At 39.1% G+C, this 17,502-nt stretch overlaps 1 protein-coding gene across 3 annotated transcripts in view; it reads right to left on the reverse strand.

Moving 5' to 3' along the window:
- LOC117517262 (replication protein A 70 kDa DNA-binding subunit-like) overlaps window positions 1–17,502 on the reverse strand; it is an 83,887-nt gene that overhangs the window by 49,495 nt on the left and 16,890 nt on the right. Inside the window, exons 4-7 of one of the 3 annotated variants that reach the window (XM_034178209.1) lie at window positions 14,948–15,041; window positions 14,760–14,851; window positions 14,366–14,461; window positions 2,895–3,024 (exon numbers count right to left, since the gene is read on the reverse strand). In XM_034178209.1, coding sequence (XP_034034100.1) covers window positions 2,895–3,024; window positions 14,366–14,461; window positions 14,760–14,851; window positions 14,948–15,041 — 412 coding nt within the window. Of the gene's footprint in view, window positions 1–2,894; window positions 3,028–14,350; window positions 14,462–14,759; window positions 14,852–14,947; window positions 15,042–17,502 lie in introns of all 3 variants that reach the window. The other 2 variants (XM_034178208.1, XM_034178207.1) reach the window with 2 other exon arrangements.

The following is a 17,502-nucleotide window of genomic DNA, read 5'->3' on the forward strand; positions in this document are numbered from 1 at the left end:
AGCAGCCATTGTTTTTGAGGGTGTTTTATTGGGAAAACGATCATTTCTTTATGTTGATTACAGACTCTGCAGCGGGTCTGTAATCACCCGCTTCTGTAACGGCTCCACTTTGAAGCTTGAAACAATGAAGCAGTGCTCCGACCCACTGCTTCGTTTTTTCCTCACAAAATGAGACGTCCTGCATTCTTTATGAATTACATTGATGTTGACTTGCAGCAGAGCCGGCTGTAAGAGCTCAGCTCACTGGTATGGAGTGACATTCATGCCATTAATGTCTGAAAGGAAATGCTTTTGAGAAAAACTATCGATTTTGTTTATTTTTATTTATGACCAGAGATCAAGGATCCAGTGACCAATTTCATATTTATTTACTTTAAGACTCAATAAAATGTTATTGACATAGAAAACCTGTAAAGCCTACTTTTAGTACACAGAAAATTCACAGGAGGTGTTGATAAGCGGAATCGCTAAGGAATCGGATTGATAAACGGAATCGATAGATAAAATCTTATCAATACCCACCCAATATTATTTATGTTAAAATGTGTTAGTTATGACAAAGATGTTTAAAAACACAGATGTTTAAATGTTTACAAAATGATGTTTAAAATATGACAAAAGATAAAAATAGAATAGAAAGTTTTTAAAAAACATATTTAAAATGTTTGAAAGGGCTGTAAAATGTGTAACTGCATACACAGTTCCTTAAAAACACACAAATACTGTTAAAATATGTTTAAGATGTGTAAAAAAAAATAAAAAGAAGCACACAAAGATACTGAAATTTTATGTATGTGTGTCGGTGGGGGGTGGAGGCGCAGCTATTCATTTGTTCTCTGAGGGAGAGCTCGCTCTCCCACACTTTAAAAACCCCTGCTTTAAGCAAAATCAAAATGAAACATTCACAATGACTTGACCGACAGCGGGTATGAGACCGAGCACAGCCAGCTTCTTCCTCATGTCTGCAGCACTTGCAGGTGCGGGATTTGGATGTCTTGACAACAGGTGAAAGATGCTGTTCGTCTTCACAACAACGTGTGTGCACACGCAGACCAGCCACAAATGGTTGGAATATGCATAATTAAAGTAGTTGATAAAACGTTCTTATCGCTATCGTTTCTGTATGACAACAATGCTTTTCGTCCCATACGGACGAGTCATCAGTGATAGCGAGAGTAAGAGCTTTAGTTACTGATCTGTTCAGATATCGTCAACATTCGTGCATTATGCTGGACCTGGGAGGTTGCATGAACGCTGACATCACAGCAACTATGACCGTCAAGACAGACAGCAAAAGAGAACACAGACAAATTGAGGTTGTCGTCGGGATTCGTTCACATTTTTCAACAGTTTGAAAATTCTGATGAACCGGCAGCTGTAGGAAGGAAGCTGGACGACGGTTAAACAATGCCTCCAAAAGTCAAAGTAAGTCCAGATTTCTTGTTTTGTTTGGGCTTCGTTGTTTTTTATTAGTGCCGTGTGATTGGGGCTGAACTTTAAAGTGAACATGTTTTTATTAATAACCGACAGTCATTGATGAAAATCACTTTAGCAGTGAGCAGGAAGGCAATAGAAGCCAATAAATTGTCCCCATTTTGTGGAACCATAATGGGACAATTTCATTTACAATGAAACAACTGTCAAATATTGTGGCAACAAATTTATAATAATAATTTAGTCTTCACACACAGACACACATAACACATTAAAATACATTAATTGTCATTCTACTTACTAAAATTAAGTAATATGCAAATATGCACATTAGGACAGCACAATGGTTTGGTGGTTAGCACTGTAGCAAGGTGGTCATGGGATCGCTTCCCACCTGGGGCCTTTCTGTGTGGAGTTTGCATGTTCTCCCCATGTTTGCGTGGGTTCCCGCTGGGTGCTCTGGCTTCCTCCAACATCCAAAGACATGCAGATTAGGTGGACTGGAAACTTTAAATGGACCGTAGGTGTGCGTGCGGTTGTGAATATGTTATTCTGTCTATATGTGGCCCTGTGATAGACTGGCATCCTGTCCAGTGGAGTAAGCGGGAACATTAAGTATGTAATCCAACCACTGTCATACTATTTAAAAAAAGGCTTACCTCCCAGTCATCACTGACAGATCTCTGGGTGCTTTGCACCCACTTTTTTCCCTCCAAAGATTGAGTCCAGGCACCTTGATGAATCATGTCCACACAAAAAGAGGCAGTACTAAATGTCGGGGTGCCAGTTAACACTCATTCATGCCCAGCACAGCAGCCAAGGTGCTGTTTGATAGATCATCATGCAGACCACGTTAAGAATCACAAAGCAGACTTCAGCAGCAAAGTTGTCTTGTGTGAAACAGGAGTTACTGAAAAATAGTTTTAACACACAAACAGATCGCAGAAAGTGTGAGCGAGTGTTTGCTGGAAAAAACTGAGTGCAGTGTAAAAATAGCTTTGAAGATGGTCCAACTTTTTTATGACTAAAGCTGTGGGGTAGATGTCAGATTCTGACGTCTTCTGGTGAAAGCTCTGCCATCATTTGAAGTGGACAGCAGGAGTTTTAAGTTGCCAAGGCCAGCCAAAAATGTGCACCTACTAAATAAGTGTATTAATCATTTTGCAGCTTATTGTAGAAGAAAAACTGTTGAGATAGGTGGTGCCAGAGAGGAGGAAACCAATGGGGAATTTTTCCAATTTAATGCAACAATGGCACAAGGCCTGTGCCCTTCCCAATTTATGTATAAGACTGGCAAACTTTGAAGAACATTTTTCACATATCTGCTTCATGAATTAATCATATACATACAAAAAAGCAATCAAAAGATTAACAGACAGTGAATTCAACTCAGAATTAAAGTCTATTTTTTATGTTATACATTTATAAAACATTATGCACATACAGAAAGTTTAACTCACTTGCTTTGATAGGGGTTCAGACTACTAATAGAAAACGTCTTTGTTGGTGAAGCAGTTGGAGAAACATTGGCAGTCCCTGTGGGCGTCTTTTTCGCCAACTCTTTACCACAGTCTTTTGGAGAAGAAATGGCTGTTGGGAAACAAAGTAAATAGTTAGAGGAAAGCAGCAAGATAGTAGCTTCAAGTGTCAGCCAATATGTGCCCATATCTGGCACATGGAGGCATCTGGACTTTTATCACCAATCTAGTAAAACCTATAAAAAAAATATATATATATATATATGCATTGTTCAAATTTCATGTTAAATTGGCAGGTGACGCACTCTACAAAGTGAAATACCATGGACGGGGTAGAACAGAAAACATCCTACCAGTACTGATTTTATTAGTTATAACACATTATGAGTAGAACTATGTTTGGATGTGAAAAGCTGCCAAAAATGATCAAATGTGTGATAACAGCTGTTTTCACTGTGTGACTCAGTGGGATTATTAATTCCCAGTCAGCATCACTGTGCCAGCTGTTGATCATTACTACATTTCTGTCATTTAGTAAAAAATATAATACTGTAGATAAGGCATATTGTTTTCTGGCTAAAACAGTAATTTGAAATATAATCTGCAAATACTTTAAATTTATCCACAGTGAAAGAGTTTTGCAGGTAATTTGTAAAATGCATATTTTAGATACAGTAATTAATTTAATTGGACAGTGCTAAGATATATGAATAACGCAACTTAGGACATCGTTTTAGTTATGGATATTCTGCAAACTAATCAATTATATTTTAAAATACAACCTACTGTATGCTGAAAACTGCATTCCCACATTAATAATAGAATAGCTGTCTGACTGGCTACAGGTGAATTACTGTTAACCACAGTGGGAGACAATGACAGTATACACTGCAATGTTACTATGGCAACTTGGCAGCCAGTATTTTGCTTAATTAAATGATTATCCAATTACTTTGTGTGCGCATTTACAGAACTGACCTTTCATAACTTTGCACTGTCAATTTTCTCTGTTAATGTCACAAAAATTGTTTGTGCTGTTTCTGATAGAAAATTTAGAATGCATCTATGTGTGTGTGTGTGTGTGTGTGTGTGTGTGGGTCCACTCAAGAGTCCATAGTTTACCATCTTCAAGGAAAACAAACAAGCAATCAACTCCTAATTTGCTACTGCAGCTACTGTGTGTAGAACAAAATATATTATTAAAAAGGGGCAGGAGGGACACTGTGGTTTCATTGTGGGTACCTCATCCCCATGGGACATGGTAGTGCTTGGGGGTGCTGCCGACTCACAAACCACTGGAGCATTAGCCTGCTCTCTACATGAGGCTTTGGACCCTATCTAGTATTGAGACTAGGGTCTGTGTCCTATGCTGCATGCTCTCATGGCTCCAGCCTGTGGGGTGCACTGTCTCACTGGGTGGCTGGTCTGCATTCCCTGCTGTCAATCCTCACCTAATGATAGTGTAGAATATTTGATCCCATCATTGTGCATGTCACCTCCCCCATGGGGCACGCTATGCCCTGCGGAGTTGGTATGCCTTTGAGCCCCCAATGTAACACTGGGACCACACCTGCAGTTTTGGGGCTATGTGACACTGATCATGGGAGATCTCAGGATATTAAAGCATCACAATATTTCTCAGAATGAGATAAAAGGGTGTTTGCGGAGTAAAGAAATAAAAAAAAAAACAAAAAAACAACTCCCTACTCCTACTATTTTTGTTCAATCTACATACTATTGGACACATACCGTGTTTGGGCCAAGCCACACAAAAGCTATCACATTGCTTTTTGAGCTTTCTTTTTGTTCTACTGCTACTGGCTGCCAAAGTTGAGTCTGTGTGGCCTAATTCATTAAATGTGGTCTAGCTCATGAAGAAATTACTGTTTTGAAGTCAAAGTTTTGGGACATGATCAGTATGGCCTTCTTTGAAAACTGACACCTTAAGCAACCTGATGGGGGTGTTATGACCACCACAGTAGAATTTTGGCAGTAACTAATGAACTCTAGAATCACAGTTCTTTTTCTGGTGTTCCTTGTGCTCAGGCGCATCTAGCCATGTTGGCCCCGCCTACATCCATTTTCTAGCTTTGCAGCCATTTTGAGTACTTCCTATGCTTCACTAATACAATTTTTTGCTCAGAGACCATAAATGTGAGGGCAACAAAACTTGTACTGTAGCTTCCACAAGGCACCCAGTACTCATGCAAAAAAATAAAAATACACTTACAAACCACATGATTGTGCTATAATACCCCTATTTTCCTTTTGGCTAATTACCCGTGAGCCGTAAGATATAGAATAAATCTTTATACAGTTTTTTGAGTGCCCTGCACTTAACAACACTGCCCATTTGCCTGGGCCGTTTCCCACAATTTTGAGTTGTTTTTTTACGACGACGCCTACAATTTTTCTTCAATCTTCATAATATTTGGCACACGCCATGTTTGGACCAAGCCACACACAACTTAGTTCATGGATTTTTGATCTTTCACTCCGGTGGGACTTGTATACCAAAAATTCACAAGTCTGTTCTTCATAACAGTAATTATAATGACTAGTTATATACACATTTCCCAAGAATCAAACCACTAAACAAAATAAATTCCAAGAATAAAACAATAAATGCCACTAATAAAAAAAGACACTACAACAATGCACAAAAATCCCAAGTTAAGAAGCTCATAACACAGAAAAAGGGGCGAGTTATAATCTGGTGCAATTTACACTCCGGAAAATACGGTATTATTATTTGTTTGTTTTTGCGGCTATTCCAACCACTTCATGTCAAAAAACTTTAAACTTTTCAGAAATTTACTGTGATGCCAGTGCCTTTTCAGATGCTTGCCAACAGACAAGGCAGGCAACTGCTTGGGGCCCATGGCTACTACAGGGCCACAAGAGCTAACAAACTTTAAACAACAGCCACAGCCGCCTGTCACGTTGTTTACGCAAATGCTCGGGGCAACAATAATGCACAGTGGTGCCCTTCATAAGAGAACGTTTTTAACTTACATTTTTTTATTTACTAATACTATTCTGATACTATTGCAGGACCATTTAACAGTAAATATTTAAAAAAAAAGATAGAGGTAACAACATAATGGTGGAGGATAAAAGACATACAGCTTCATTTATAACATAACTGTGATGAATGCTGGTTGGATGGGCCCCGTGTGAAGTTTTGATTAGGGCTACAACAGACTCCAGAACTGACTGAGCAAAACTTTTCACCCTCACAGAAGAAAATCTGTCTGCACTCCAGTCAGCTCTTACATAAAATAAAATTGCACAAGGACACTTAAAGTTTCCACTGTTGATAAAAGAACAAAGCTGAGATGTAATTACTTTAAACACTTTCAACTGTGAGAAAATGTCACACTTTATATCAGCCCACAAATCCACAAGGTGTCAACTCACCTCCCACAGCTGAGTAGCAGCATGCCCATAAACAGTAAGTCAAGCCAGACAGTTAAGAGTCAAAATATATTTTGGAGAGATAGGTGGAGAGAGGAAAAGAAGAAAGATCAGTAAAAGAGGAGTGAGGACAAAGGAAACCTGCAGAGAACGGTTAGTGATGAATAAATATTTCTTAACTGCACTTCACCAACTGCAGATCTTCCACATAGCGGTTTGAAGAGAGTTCGTTTCAAGTCATAGTTGTTGATGAATATTTAAATGTGAACAGAAATCTTTCTGTGACTGCTTTTTTGTGACTTCTGACTTCACACCAAAGAGACACCTTCCTTCTAAAGAGATGAATTTATATAATTTAAATTCAGGTTCTTGCTTTTAAGAACATGTTGGCACTCAGCCAATTGTGAATGACATGAAGCTAATCAGAAATGCTAAAAAAAAAAAAAAAAAAAGATCCATGTTCAAATCCATTTTGAGCATCTCTCCTATCCAACCCCTCATGATCTAAGATGTATTTGCCTGCATGCCTGGAGCCGGTGAGGAAGCTGTGTCTTGCTCAAAGACTCATCAGTAGGATAAACAGCAGCTTCCATTGTTATTACAACAAGTGCAGTGCCCATAGAAAGTATGTATTCTGATAGAAAAGTAGGAGCTTTGTTGACAATCTCAGTTGAAGGTGACATGTGAGAACATTGCGCCTTGTGCCAATAACGATGACTTCAAAATACGAGTAAAAGGCTTTGAAAATGTATCCTAAAAATTTTCATAATAAAGGATGCACATCATCGTGCCATGTGCATGTGGAGTTTGCATCTTCTCCCCGTGTTTGCATGGGTTTCTTCCTGGTGCTCCGGCTTCCTCCCACATTTAAAGACATGCAGATTAGGTGAATTGGAAATGTCATAATTGCCCAGGTCTCCCTTGAAAAGAGGTCTTGATCTCAATGGGACTAACTGGTGAAATAAAGGCTAAATTAAATTAAAACATCAGAAAACAGGCTGATCTGACAAACAGAGATATATGTGAGCCAGATACACACACACAAGCGCATCTTGCTTCATAGATAGAAGAAGATAGATACCCGATGCACCTTGAAAATGATTCATTTGGAGCATTTTGTAGTTTGAAAATACTTGAATGTAATTAAACACTTTCACTAAATCCAGGAGAGAGAGAGAGAGAGAACCACACTTTAGGCATATTTTTGTTCTAAGGATGAATACACACCATTTAATCAACAGAACAATGAAAAAACCAACAGGTTTTCTGTTTCTGCCAATATCTCTGAGGCAACATGGATCAAAAGAGGCCCTAAAGATTGCAATGAATTACTTAACACAGAGCCTCATCTTCGCTGAGTCATGTTACTAGACTATCTGCAACACTATAAGACAAAATTCAGATCACAACACATAATTCATGAAGCTGTAAACTCAGCATCCTCACATGCACACAGTGCACAGACAAAACATATACAAAGCACTTATTATCCACCCACATGCATACTGTACATCCTCCACTGAAGCCTTCTGGAATTTTCTGCCTAATAAATGCAAAAACAAATCTATGTGGCTCCTGCAAACAGTTGGTGCTATAAAACAAGCAAGTCAACAAAAGGCTAATATAATAAAGGAAGCATCAATAAAACACATGCTGCTTTAGGTGCAATACACTGCACCAACCATTTTGGCAAGTAGGCAAACCCTATGTGGAAGTCCAATTCCATTATAAAAATATGGTCCATTGTAAAACAGAAGGAGGAATGACAGACTCCACCAGCTGCTGTATCCAGCAGGTAACAATGTAACACTGGGACCACACCTGCAGTTTTGGGGCTATGTGACACTGATCATGGGAGATCTCAGGATATTAAAGCATCACAATATTTCTCAGAATGAGATAAAAGGGTGTTGCGGAGTAAAGAAATTAAAAAAACAAAAAAACAACTCCCTACTCCTACTATTTTTGTTCAATCTACATACTATTGGACACATACCGTGTTTGGGCCAAGCCACACAAAAGCTATCACATTGCTTTTTGAGCTTTCTTTTTGTTCTACTGCTACTGGCTGCCAAAGTTGAGTCTGTGTGGCCTAATTCATTAAATGTGGTCTAGCTCATGAAGAAATTACTGTTTTGAAGTCAAAGTTTTGGGACATGATCAGTATGGCCTTCTTTGAAAACTGATACCTTAAGCAACCTGATGGGGGTGTTATGACCACCACAGTAGAATTTTGGCAGTAACTAATGAACTCTAGAATCACAGTTCTTTTTCTGGTGTTCCTTGTGCTCAGGCGCATCTAGCCATGTTGGCCCCGCCTACATCCATTTTCTAGCTTTGCAGCCATTTTGAGTACTTCCTATGCTTCACTAATACAATTTTTTGCTCAGAGACCATAAATGTGAGGGCAACAAAACTTGTACTGTAGCTTCCACAAGGCACCCAGTACTCATGCAAAAAAATAAAACTCCACCAGCTGCTGTATCCAGCAGGTAACAAGTGGATGTCAACTCAGACAGCAGTAGTAAATATATTAAAAGGACACATGACACTTGAAATGAAGTAACAGCTACAACCTGTCATGCATTCATCACGCCCACATATTTCATTGTAGACCCTTCAAACTTGCTGAACATGATGAGGGATCTGCCTTGAACAGCCTTATATATTAACTTCCCGCCTAAGTCATAGCGCCCCCCGGTGGTAACAGGAAATGTCCTATTTATACGTTACAGGTACTGATGTCACATAGTTAACTCCATCAACTTCATTCCACTTCTAAAACATGCAGAACAAGTTGGTGAACATAGGCGATGATTGCTGTGAAGCTACGAGTAACGGCGTCCATGTGGCGGCGTGCCGAATAATGACCCATCGCCATGAAATTACATTGTTCCTTTTGATGGCTTTAATTTTTTCGTATTATCATGAAAATTGATACACAGATCAACAATGACAACCTCTTACAGGTCATAGGGGTGATACCCATGGGCGTAGCAAAATGCCTCTATAGCGCCCCCTTGCAACTTTCAAAAACCCCTTCCCATAGGGCTTTTTTTGTTTGTTTGTTTTTAGAGTAGGGAGATGAAAATTGGCACACGTGTGACTTGCATAGATGTACAAAAGTCTCTCACACCATTGGTCTACTCCAAACAGGAAGTTGGTCATTTTGAATTTTCATGTCATTTTGGCATGATTTCCACACGTTGTATTTGAGTGAACTCCTCCTCCAGATTTTGTCCAATGCACTGCAAATTTCTTTCAGATCATCCAGAGACTATACTGATCAAAAGTTAGCAAAAGCTTTTTCTACAACCCCTGGCAATAATTATGGAATCACCGGCCTCGGAGGATGTTCATTCAGTTGTTTAATTTTGTAGAAAAAAGCAGATCACAGACATGACACAAAACTAAAGTCATTTCAAATGGCAACTTTCTGGCTTTAAGAAACACTATAAGAAATCAGGAAAAAAAATTGTGGCAGTCAGTAACGGTTACTTTTTTAGACCAAGCAGAGGGAAAAAAATATGGACTCACTCAATTCTGAGGAATAAATTATGGAATCACCCTGTAAATTTTCATCCCCAAAACTAACACCTGCATCAAATCAGATCTGCTCGTTAGTCTGCATCTAAAAAGGAGTGATCACACCTTGGAGAGCTGTTGCACCAGGTGGACTGACATGAATCATGGCTCCAACATGAGAGATGTCAATTGAAACAAAGGAGAGGATTATCAAACTCTTAAAAGAGGGTAAATCATCACGCAATGTTGCAAAAGATGTTGGTTGTTCACAGTCAGCTGTGTCTAAACTCTGGACCAAATACAAACAACATGGGAAGGTTGTTAAAGGCAAACATACTGGTAGACCAAGGAAGACATCAAAGCGTTAAGACAGAAAACTTAAAGCAGCATGTCTCAAAAATCAAAAATGCACAACAAAACAAATGAGGAACGAATAGGAGGAAACTGGAGTCAACGTCTATGACCGAACTGTAAGAAACCGCCTAAAGGAAATGGGATTTACATACAGAAAAGCTAAACGAAAGCCATCATTAACACCTAAACAGAAAAAAACAAGGTTACAATGGGCTAAGGAAAAGCAATCGTGGACTGTGGATGACTGGATGAAAGTCATATTCAGTGATGAATCTCGAATCTGCATTGGGCAAGGTGATGATGCTGGAACTTTTGTTTGGTGCCGTTCCAATGAGATTTATAAAGATGACTGCCTGAAGAGAACATGTAAATTTCCACAGTCATTGATGATATGGGGCTGCATGTCAGGTAAAGGCACTGGGGAGATGGCTGTCATTACATCATCAATAAATGCACAAGTTTACATTGATATTTTGGACACTTTTCTTATCCCATCAATTGAAAGGATGTTTGGGGATGATGAAATCATTTTTCAAGATGATAATGCATCTTGCCATAGAGCAAAAACTGTGAAAACATTCCTTGCAAAAAGACACATAGGGTCAATGTTATGGCCTGCAAATAGTCCGGATCTTAATCCAATTGAAAATCTTTGGTGGAAGTTGAAGAAAATGGTCCATGACAAGGCTCCAACCTGCAAAGCTGATCTGGCAACAGCAATCAGAGAAAGTTGGAGCCAGATTGATGAAGAGTACTGTTTGTCACTCATTAAGTCCATGCCTCAGAGACTGCAAGCTGTTATAAAAGCCAGAGGTGGTGCAACAAAATACTAGGGATGTGTTGGAGCGTTCTTTTGTTTTTCATGATTCCATAATTTTTTCCTCAGAATTGAGTGATTCCATATTTTTTTTCCCTCTGCTTGGTCTAAAAAAGTAACCGTTACTGACTGCCACAATTTTTTTTTCCTGAATTCTTATAGTGTTTCTTAAAGCCAGAAAGTTGCCATTTGAAATGACTTTAGTTTTGTGTCATGTCTGTGATCTGCTTTTTTTTCTACAAAATTAAACAACTGAATGAACATCCTCCGAGGCCGGTGATTCCATAATTTTTGCCAGGGGTTGTATGTCGAAGGGTGTGGCCGCTATGGTGCCACCATTTTGACCCTTCCCCATGGAACATCAAGTCATGATAACTCCTTCATGATTTGTCTGAATGACTTGAAACTCCACATGTGTGATAAGGGTTGGCCCCAGAACACACCTGCCCCCTCTGTTTATGCCCTGAGCACCCCCTAGTGGATGAACCATCAACTTGTCAGAACTACTCCATGCATATTCTGATTTGCTTGAAACTTGAACTGTGTGATGAATGTCTGCCCCTGTATGCACCTGCCCACATCTGATCACATGGGGATGCCCTGGCCCAGAGGCAGTGGCGTGGACACAAGCACCCGTATATGACTGCTTGCAGTCCTAGTTGATTTCGTTATTGCTTTTGGGATTGTGTGTTGTGTGCCAGTGTTTGTCTGGTTGTATTTTGTAAATTTGAGTTCAATGACTAATTTTGCACATTCTTTTGTATTTGTCATCATGGGTGTGTGTATAAGTAGGTATGTATGTATGTATGCATATATATGTATTTATGAAATTGTGTTTGTGTGCATGTATGTATATATTTCATATATTTATAGTATAAGGGGTGGGTATTTAAGCTTTGCTTTTGCCCTCACCCTTAGGGGTGATGCGGGATCATTGCAGAGTTGTTTTGTTATTGTTGAATTGTGTGCCAAATAAATTCATTCATTCACTCAATTTTAATGTTAATCTATTAATCTAGCATGCATTTTTCTGACACACTCTGGCTAAGTTAACTGTTATCAGCTATATTAGCGCCCACACAAGTTAGTGAGTTAGAAGTAATTATTTTTATTGGGTACATAATATTTTTTAAAAGGTAGTGTTGAAAGGAGTGAGATATGCCCTTTAAAGACACCGATAAAGCTCTCAGACACAACACATACAGCATCCACATAAAAACTACATGTGCTGCTAATACGTAAAATATGATGTCAACACATATCAAATATCATGACAAATATAAAACAACTGGGAAAGAAAGATGGCATTAAAAATTCTGCCCATTTCACCTCAGTGCCTCCACTTGTGTCACAAGGCACTCATACCATAAAATGACTGACCAGTTTAAAAGAGCTTCAGCGTATTAAAAATACAACGCAATGCTAAAATACTCTTGACTGTATAAGCATTGTGTTCTTTATGATTTGCAGTTGTTTAATTAACTAATTAAGATCCTACTGTCTTCCATACAAGTTGTACATGTTCAATAAAGCCCCTCTCTCTCTCAATCAATCAAAAACAATATGTAACTTTTAATGGTGTCTGCAGGAGGCACTGCATCTGCGTGTAATGAGCTTTTGACAAGAGGTGAAGTTGTGCAAATTAAGGATTATTTGTAGATCACCCTCTGTGCATTTGCAGATATTAATGAGACAAATATAAAGTTAGCTTTGAGTTAGCGTGCACACATCTGCAAAATGTCTTGTAAATGACTCCAGAGGTGTTATCAGGTTACAAAAATAGCATTTTCAGTTTTAGAAGTGTTTACTTCTCGCGGGTTTTTACATAATACACGAGAAAGATGTTATTTCTAGTCAAAAACAAAGCAAAGTTAGCAGCTAGTGAAACCAGTAAGTGGCGTCACCACGCTAACGTCCGCTAAATGTTTTGTAAATCCTTCCACAGGTGTTGTCAGGTTCCAAAAACAGTGTTTTAGTTTTACAAGGGTTTATTTCTCGTTAGCTTTTACATAATATATGATAAAGGTGTTATATTTAGCCAAAAATGAAGCGAAGTTAGCAGCTAGCGACACCAGGAAGTGAAATTACCACGCTAATATCCATGTGATCATTCCATAAAAATATGAACAGAATGTGACTTTTTAACCACTTAAAATAGGTAACGGTTAGTCATCTTTGAACTTGTCCAAGGTCTATGTCCCAAAAATATTCCCTTTGAATTTGAAGACTCTGGCAGTAATAGGACTGGACTTGTGCTGAGCACCGACAGACGGACAGACAGACATACGGACGAAAAGTCTTCGAAATACCCGATGGCCATATTTGATGGCCTTGTGTAAAAATGAACAATATTAGAAATAGTCAATAAATAAATAAATAAAAGGTCAGGAGGTGACTTTTGTTCTTTGCCTCAATGTAGCAATTCACAAATGAAATGTGTGGTGCAAGAAAAGAAGGTAACGTACAGACTTCTTAGGATTGAGTACCAAAACAAATTTTGTTTGAAAGTAATCCACAAGAATGTGGCAAAGAGGACACCATGGACGCTTTCAAAAGCAATCAAGCAGGGGTATTCAACTCCAGTCCTTGAGGGCCAGTGTCCTGCAACTTTTAGATGTGTCCCTGGTCCATCACACCTGACTCAAATGGCTGAATTACCTCCTCAGTATGTAGTCAAGTTCTCCCGAGTGCTGCTAATAACCTCATTAACTGACTCAGGTGTGTTGAAGCAGTGACACATATAAACGAGGACTGGAGTTGAAGAGGATGTACAGTGAACACTTTAATGTTATGTTTATATTATTTTTATTTCTTAAATTAATCCCTCTCTGTGTGAATTGAAAAAATGCCCTTAGCCACAGGCAAGAATAACATAATCCTGCAAAACAAGCATTTTCAATGCCTTAAATCCCACGGGATGACACATGCTCTCAAACTGCCATCCCAGAACTAGTGTGTGTGCACAAGGCACAATGGAAAGTTTCAAAATCAACTACAGCATTGGTCTCAAAGAAATAAAACGAATAATAACAATAAATGTGTAGGCAAGGAGATGAGCTCATCCTCATTTAAGTGTAATAATCATTTATTCATTCATTTTATACAGGTCTGGGTCACAGTGGCAGCAGACCAAGCAGCTCATCCCACATTTCCCTATCCTCAGCCAAGTCCGGTAACTCTTCCCTGGGTACACCAGGAACAGTTACAGGACTTGGCCAAGGAGGAGATCCCCTGTTAAGAGAGTAAGTGGAATAATCCCATGTACTAACCGAGTGGACAGTCATTTAATGACAGACAAAAACACAAGAGGCATATATAATATCACTGATGAGATACTTACCACTGCTATACTTATGGGAGGGTCCAGCAACTGCACCAAGAGGGGGGGATGCTGGGACCGGTGGAGTGGAGGCTGGTTTCTGAGGAGATTTTGTTCCTGCAAAGTTCAACAAACAGAACAATAGTTCTTAACCTAGTCCTCACATAGCATCAAACAAACACATTTTTCATCTCTCCCTGCTCTGCTACAAGCTGATTAGCTCATTCAGGTGTCTGTTAGTACTCGATGGGCAAAGTACACTTGAATGAGCTTCTCAGCTTCAGGCAGAGCAGGAAGAGATGAAAAATCTGTAGGTTAGTGGTACTTTAGCACTAGGTTTGGGATCAACTTAAACACAACAAGGCACCTGAAGAGACTTTGTGTCACTGGTGTAAATATTTTATCAGAACTCTACCATCTAAATAATATGTAGTTGGATGTCCAATTTTCCCTCCAATTTCCTTGGCTGATTTCACGATCTCCATTTCTAACACAATCACCACAGGTCTGGACAACAAGAAGAAAGTAAAAATAATGTCATAGATTGTTACAGACAGCAAATAAAAGGACTAATAGAAAAGAAGGGGAGAAAAAAAACTCTACCTGCCATCCCGCATGAGGTCAACCTTGGTATGCTTCAGCATACATACAGAGTTGGGCACCAGATTCTCCTCAGGCTCAGAAGCCAACAAGAAAGCTATATGTAAAACACACACATGTGCATCTAAGATAAAATCAGAACTAGATGTTTCATTTTAGGGAGCATGCCTCATAAAGGGTAAGAATCACCTCTGACAACAGTAAGAGGGTGATGGTTACAGATTTCTAACTTTTACCTCCTTCAGATCTTTGTCATAGCCAGTGTTGCCACAGTTACTTTAAAAAAGTAATCCAATTACTGATTACTCCTTGAACAAGTAACTTAGTTACTTTACTGATTACTAAATTTTAAAAGTAACAAAGTTAGATTACTAGACAAAGTTAGATTCTCGACAAGGGTCAGATAGAAGTCAGACTACCAGAGCAAGAATTTTAGCTGAGGAAGCTTCTGCGATTTGAAGCAAAACGTCCTCGCGTCAAGCAACCCAGTCCAGTTGAAGATTCAAGCTTCTCTACTACGTTAGATTACTAGTTACTTTCAGTAGCTGCCGACAACACCCCCCTCCACCTCAACATGAAAATGATAACCTGTATTGCTAATGCTCACTTTATAGTCACCCTTTATTGACTTCAATGAACATAAATACTTGTTTTATAAAAAAATAAAAACATCTTTCTCGACCCCATATTTAACTGTTGACAGCACTGTAACAGTAAAACTTACAGTTCCTAACCTACATTGTTGAGAAATGCAACTATTGAATTCTTTCGAACATTTAAATTCTTTCTAAACATTTTAGTTGTTGAAATTATGATTATTATTGTTATTATTATTATAAGTAGTATTAATAGTAGCAACAGTATGAAAAAAAGTTTTGAAAAGTGGACCTTTAATCTAGGGCTGTTGTGGGGAGCCTCCCCGCCCACCCATGTTCCCTTCCCACATGGATTCGCCCCTGGCTTGCTGTTTGAGCATGAAGAATGGATAACGTTTATTTATGCAGAAAACATGACCAGACTGACAGGTAAGAAAGTTTTTAATCTGCATTTTTTAACATCATGTCATCCTCAGAAAGAGACTTGGGTGCATTTGGGTGGAAAAATAAAAAAATACTATTTGAGCATCGTGGCTCAGCTGTTTTTAGCGAGGACAGTTTTAAAGAAAAAAAAAGAAAAATGTCTTTGTAAAACCATAATTCTGAGCATCACTGAGCTTTAACGTGCTAGATTAACGTGCTAGATTACTCATTACTGAAAAAAGTGGTCAGATTAGAGTAACGCCTTACTAAGTAAAGCATTGGTCCCACCAAATAATAAAGCCATGAATAATGAGCCACGTATGGATTTGTCAGTGATTATTCAAATAATGATCCACGTATAAATCTATCATGTATCCGCTATGAAGAAGCCTCTATGTGCCTCTCTGTACCTCACATGTGCCATGTGCCAGGTATTAGCTACGACTGACCTGTCATTTGAGCGCTGTCCAGCCTTGAATGGCTCATGATCCACGTCAAGCCACATATGTAGCGTCATGTAATGCGACGTTGGTGCACATTTAGGTGCGGGACTGGTCCAACCTCCACACCTCCCACACTTGTCCCTTTAAAGTGTGGGTTTTCAATTCACAGCATCCATTCAAGATGTCACATTTTTTTTTAAACACAGTCCAAAAAAAGATGCTCCTGCACAGTCTCGCCAGTGTGCGCATCTGTGCATCATGCATCTTGTGTTACAGAGTCATTAAATGCAGCAGTTCTGCATGTTCACCCAGCTCTCTGTGACCAAAAAAAAAAAAAAAAAAAGACACCACAATGAGGTGGCTGCTTTAATTATGTACACCTGCAACTTTGTGGATCACTTACCAAAAAAACCCAAAACACATCCATAAGCAGACCAGCTAGAACTGAATCACCGATTCTTGGACAGTGGCCTCTGTGCTTTATTTCTTCCGTGGCTTACAGTCATTTTGACACCAGTGACCCAACTTTTAACTTTGTGTTCATCCGTTATTGTCTGCAAAATCGTTCTTTGTTGCACTCACGTTCTGCGTAAATGCTTGTCTCGAGTGTGAGCGATTGCGTCAGTGCGCACACAGCGGAGCTTGTGTGAGCTATTATAACAAGATATTAAATCTATCATAAACATACTTTTACAGCTGCTTATAAAGAAGGAATGCACATGCAACTGTTTTACCAAACCATGACAATATAAACATGACAAATAATTGCCTTTTAGGTTATTCCAAATACATTCTCCACCTCATGGAGCACATGAGAGACAGGAAAAAAGGGTCCCGGTAGAAGACTTCTCTGTCATTCCACAAACGATTAGAGCTGTTGTCAACATCTAAACTCTGACAGAAAATGATTAATCTGCTACAAAATAATTACTTTATATACAGTGTCCAGTGCACAAAGCAGGTGGGATTTTCACGAAGAAGTGCGCGAGAGAGCGGAGCCAAAATAGCCTGTCCAAAATAGCCGCCAGGTGCTGGGATAATGGGCTTTTAACAGCCTCCTCCTCACTACAAACATGCCTCTAAAATCCTCATTTGT

This window comes from Thalassophryne amazonica, chromosome 9 (genome assembly GCF_902500255.1).
Source record: "Thalassophryne amazonica chromosome 9, fThaAma1.1, whole genome shotgun sequence".
NCBI lineage: Eukaryota > Metazoa > Chordata > Actinopteri > Batrachoidiformes > Batrachoididae > Thalassophryne > Thalassophryne amazonica.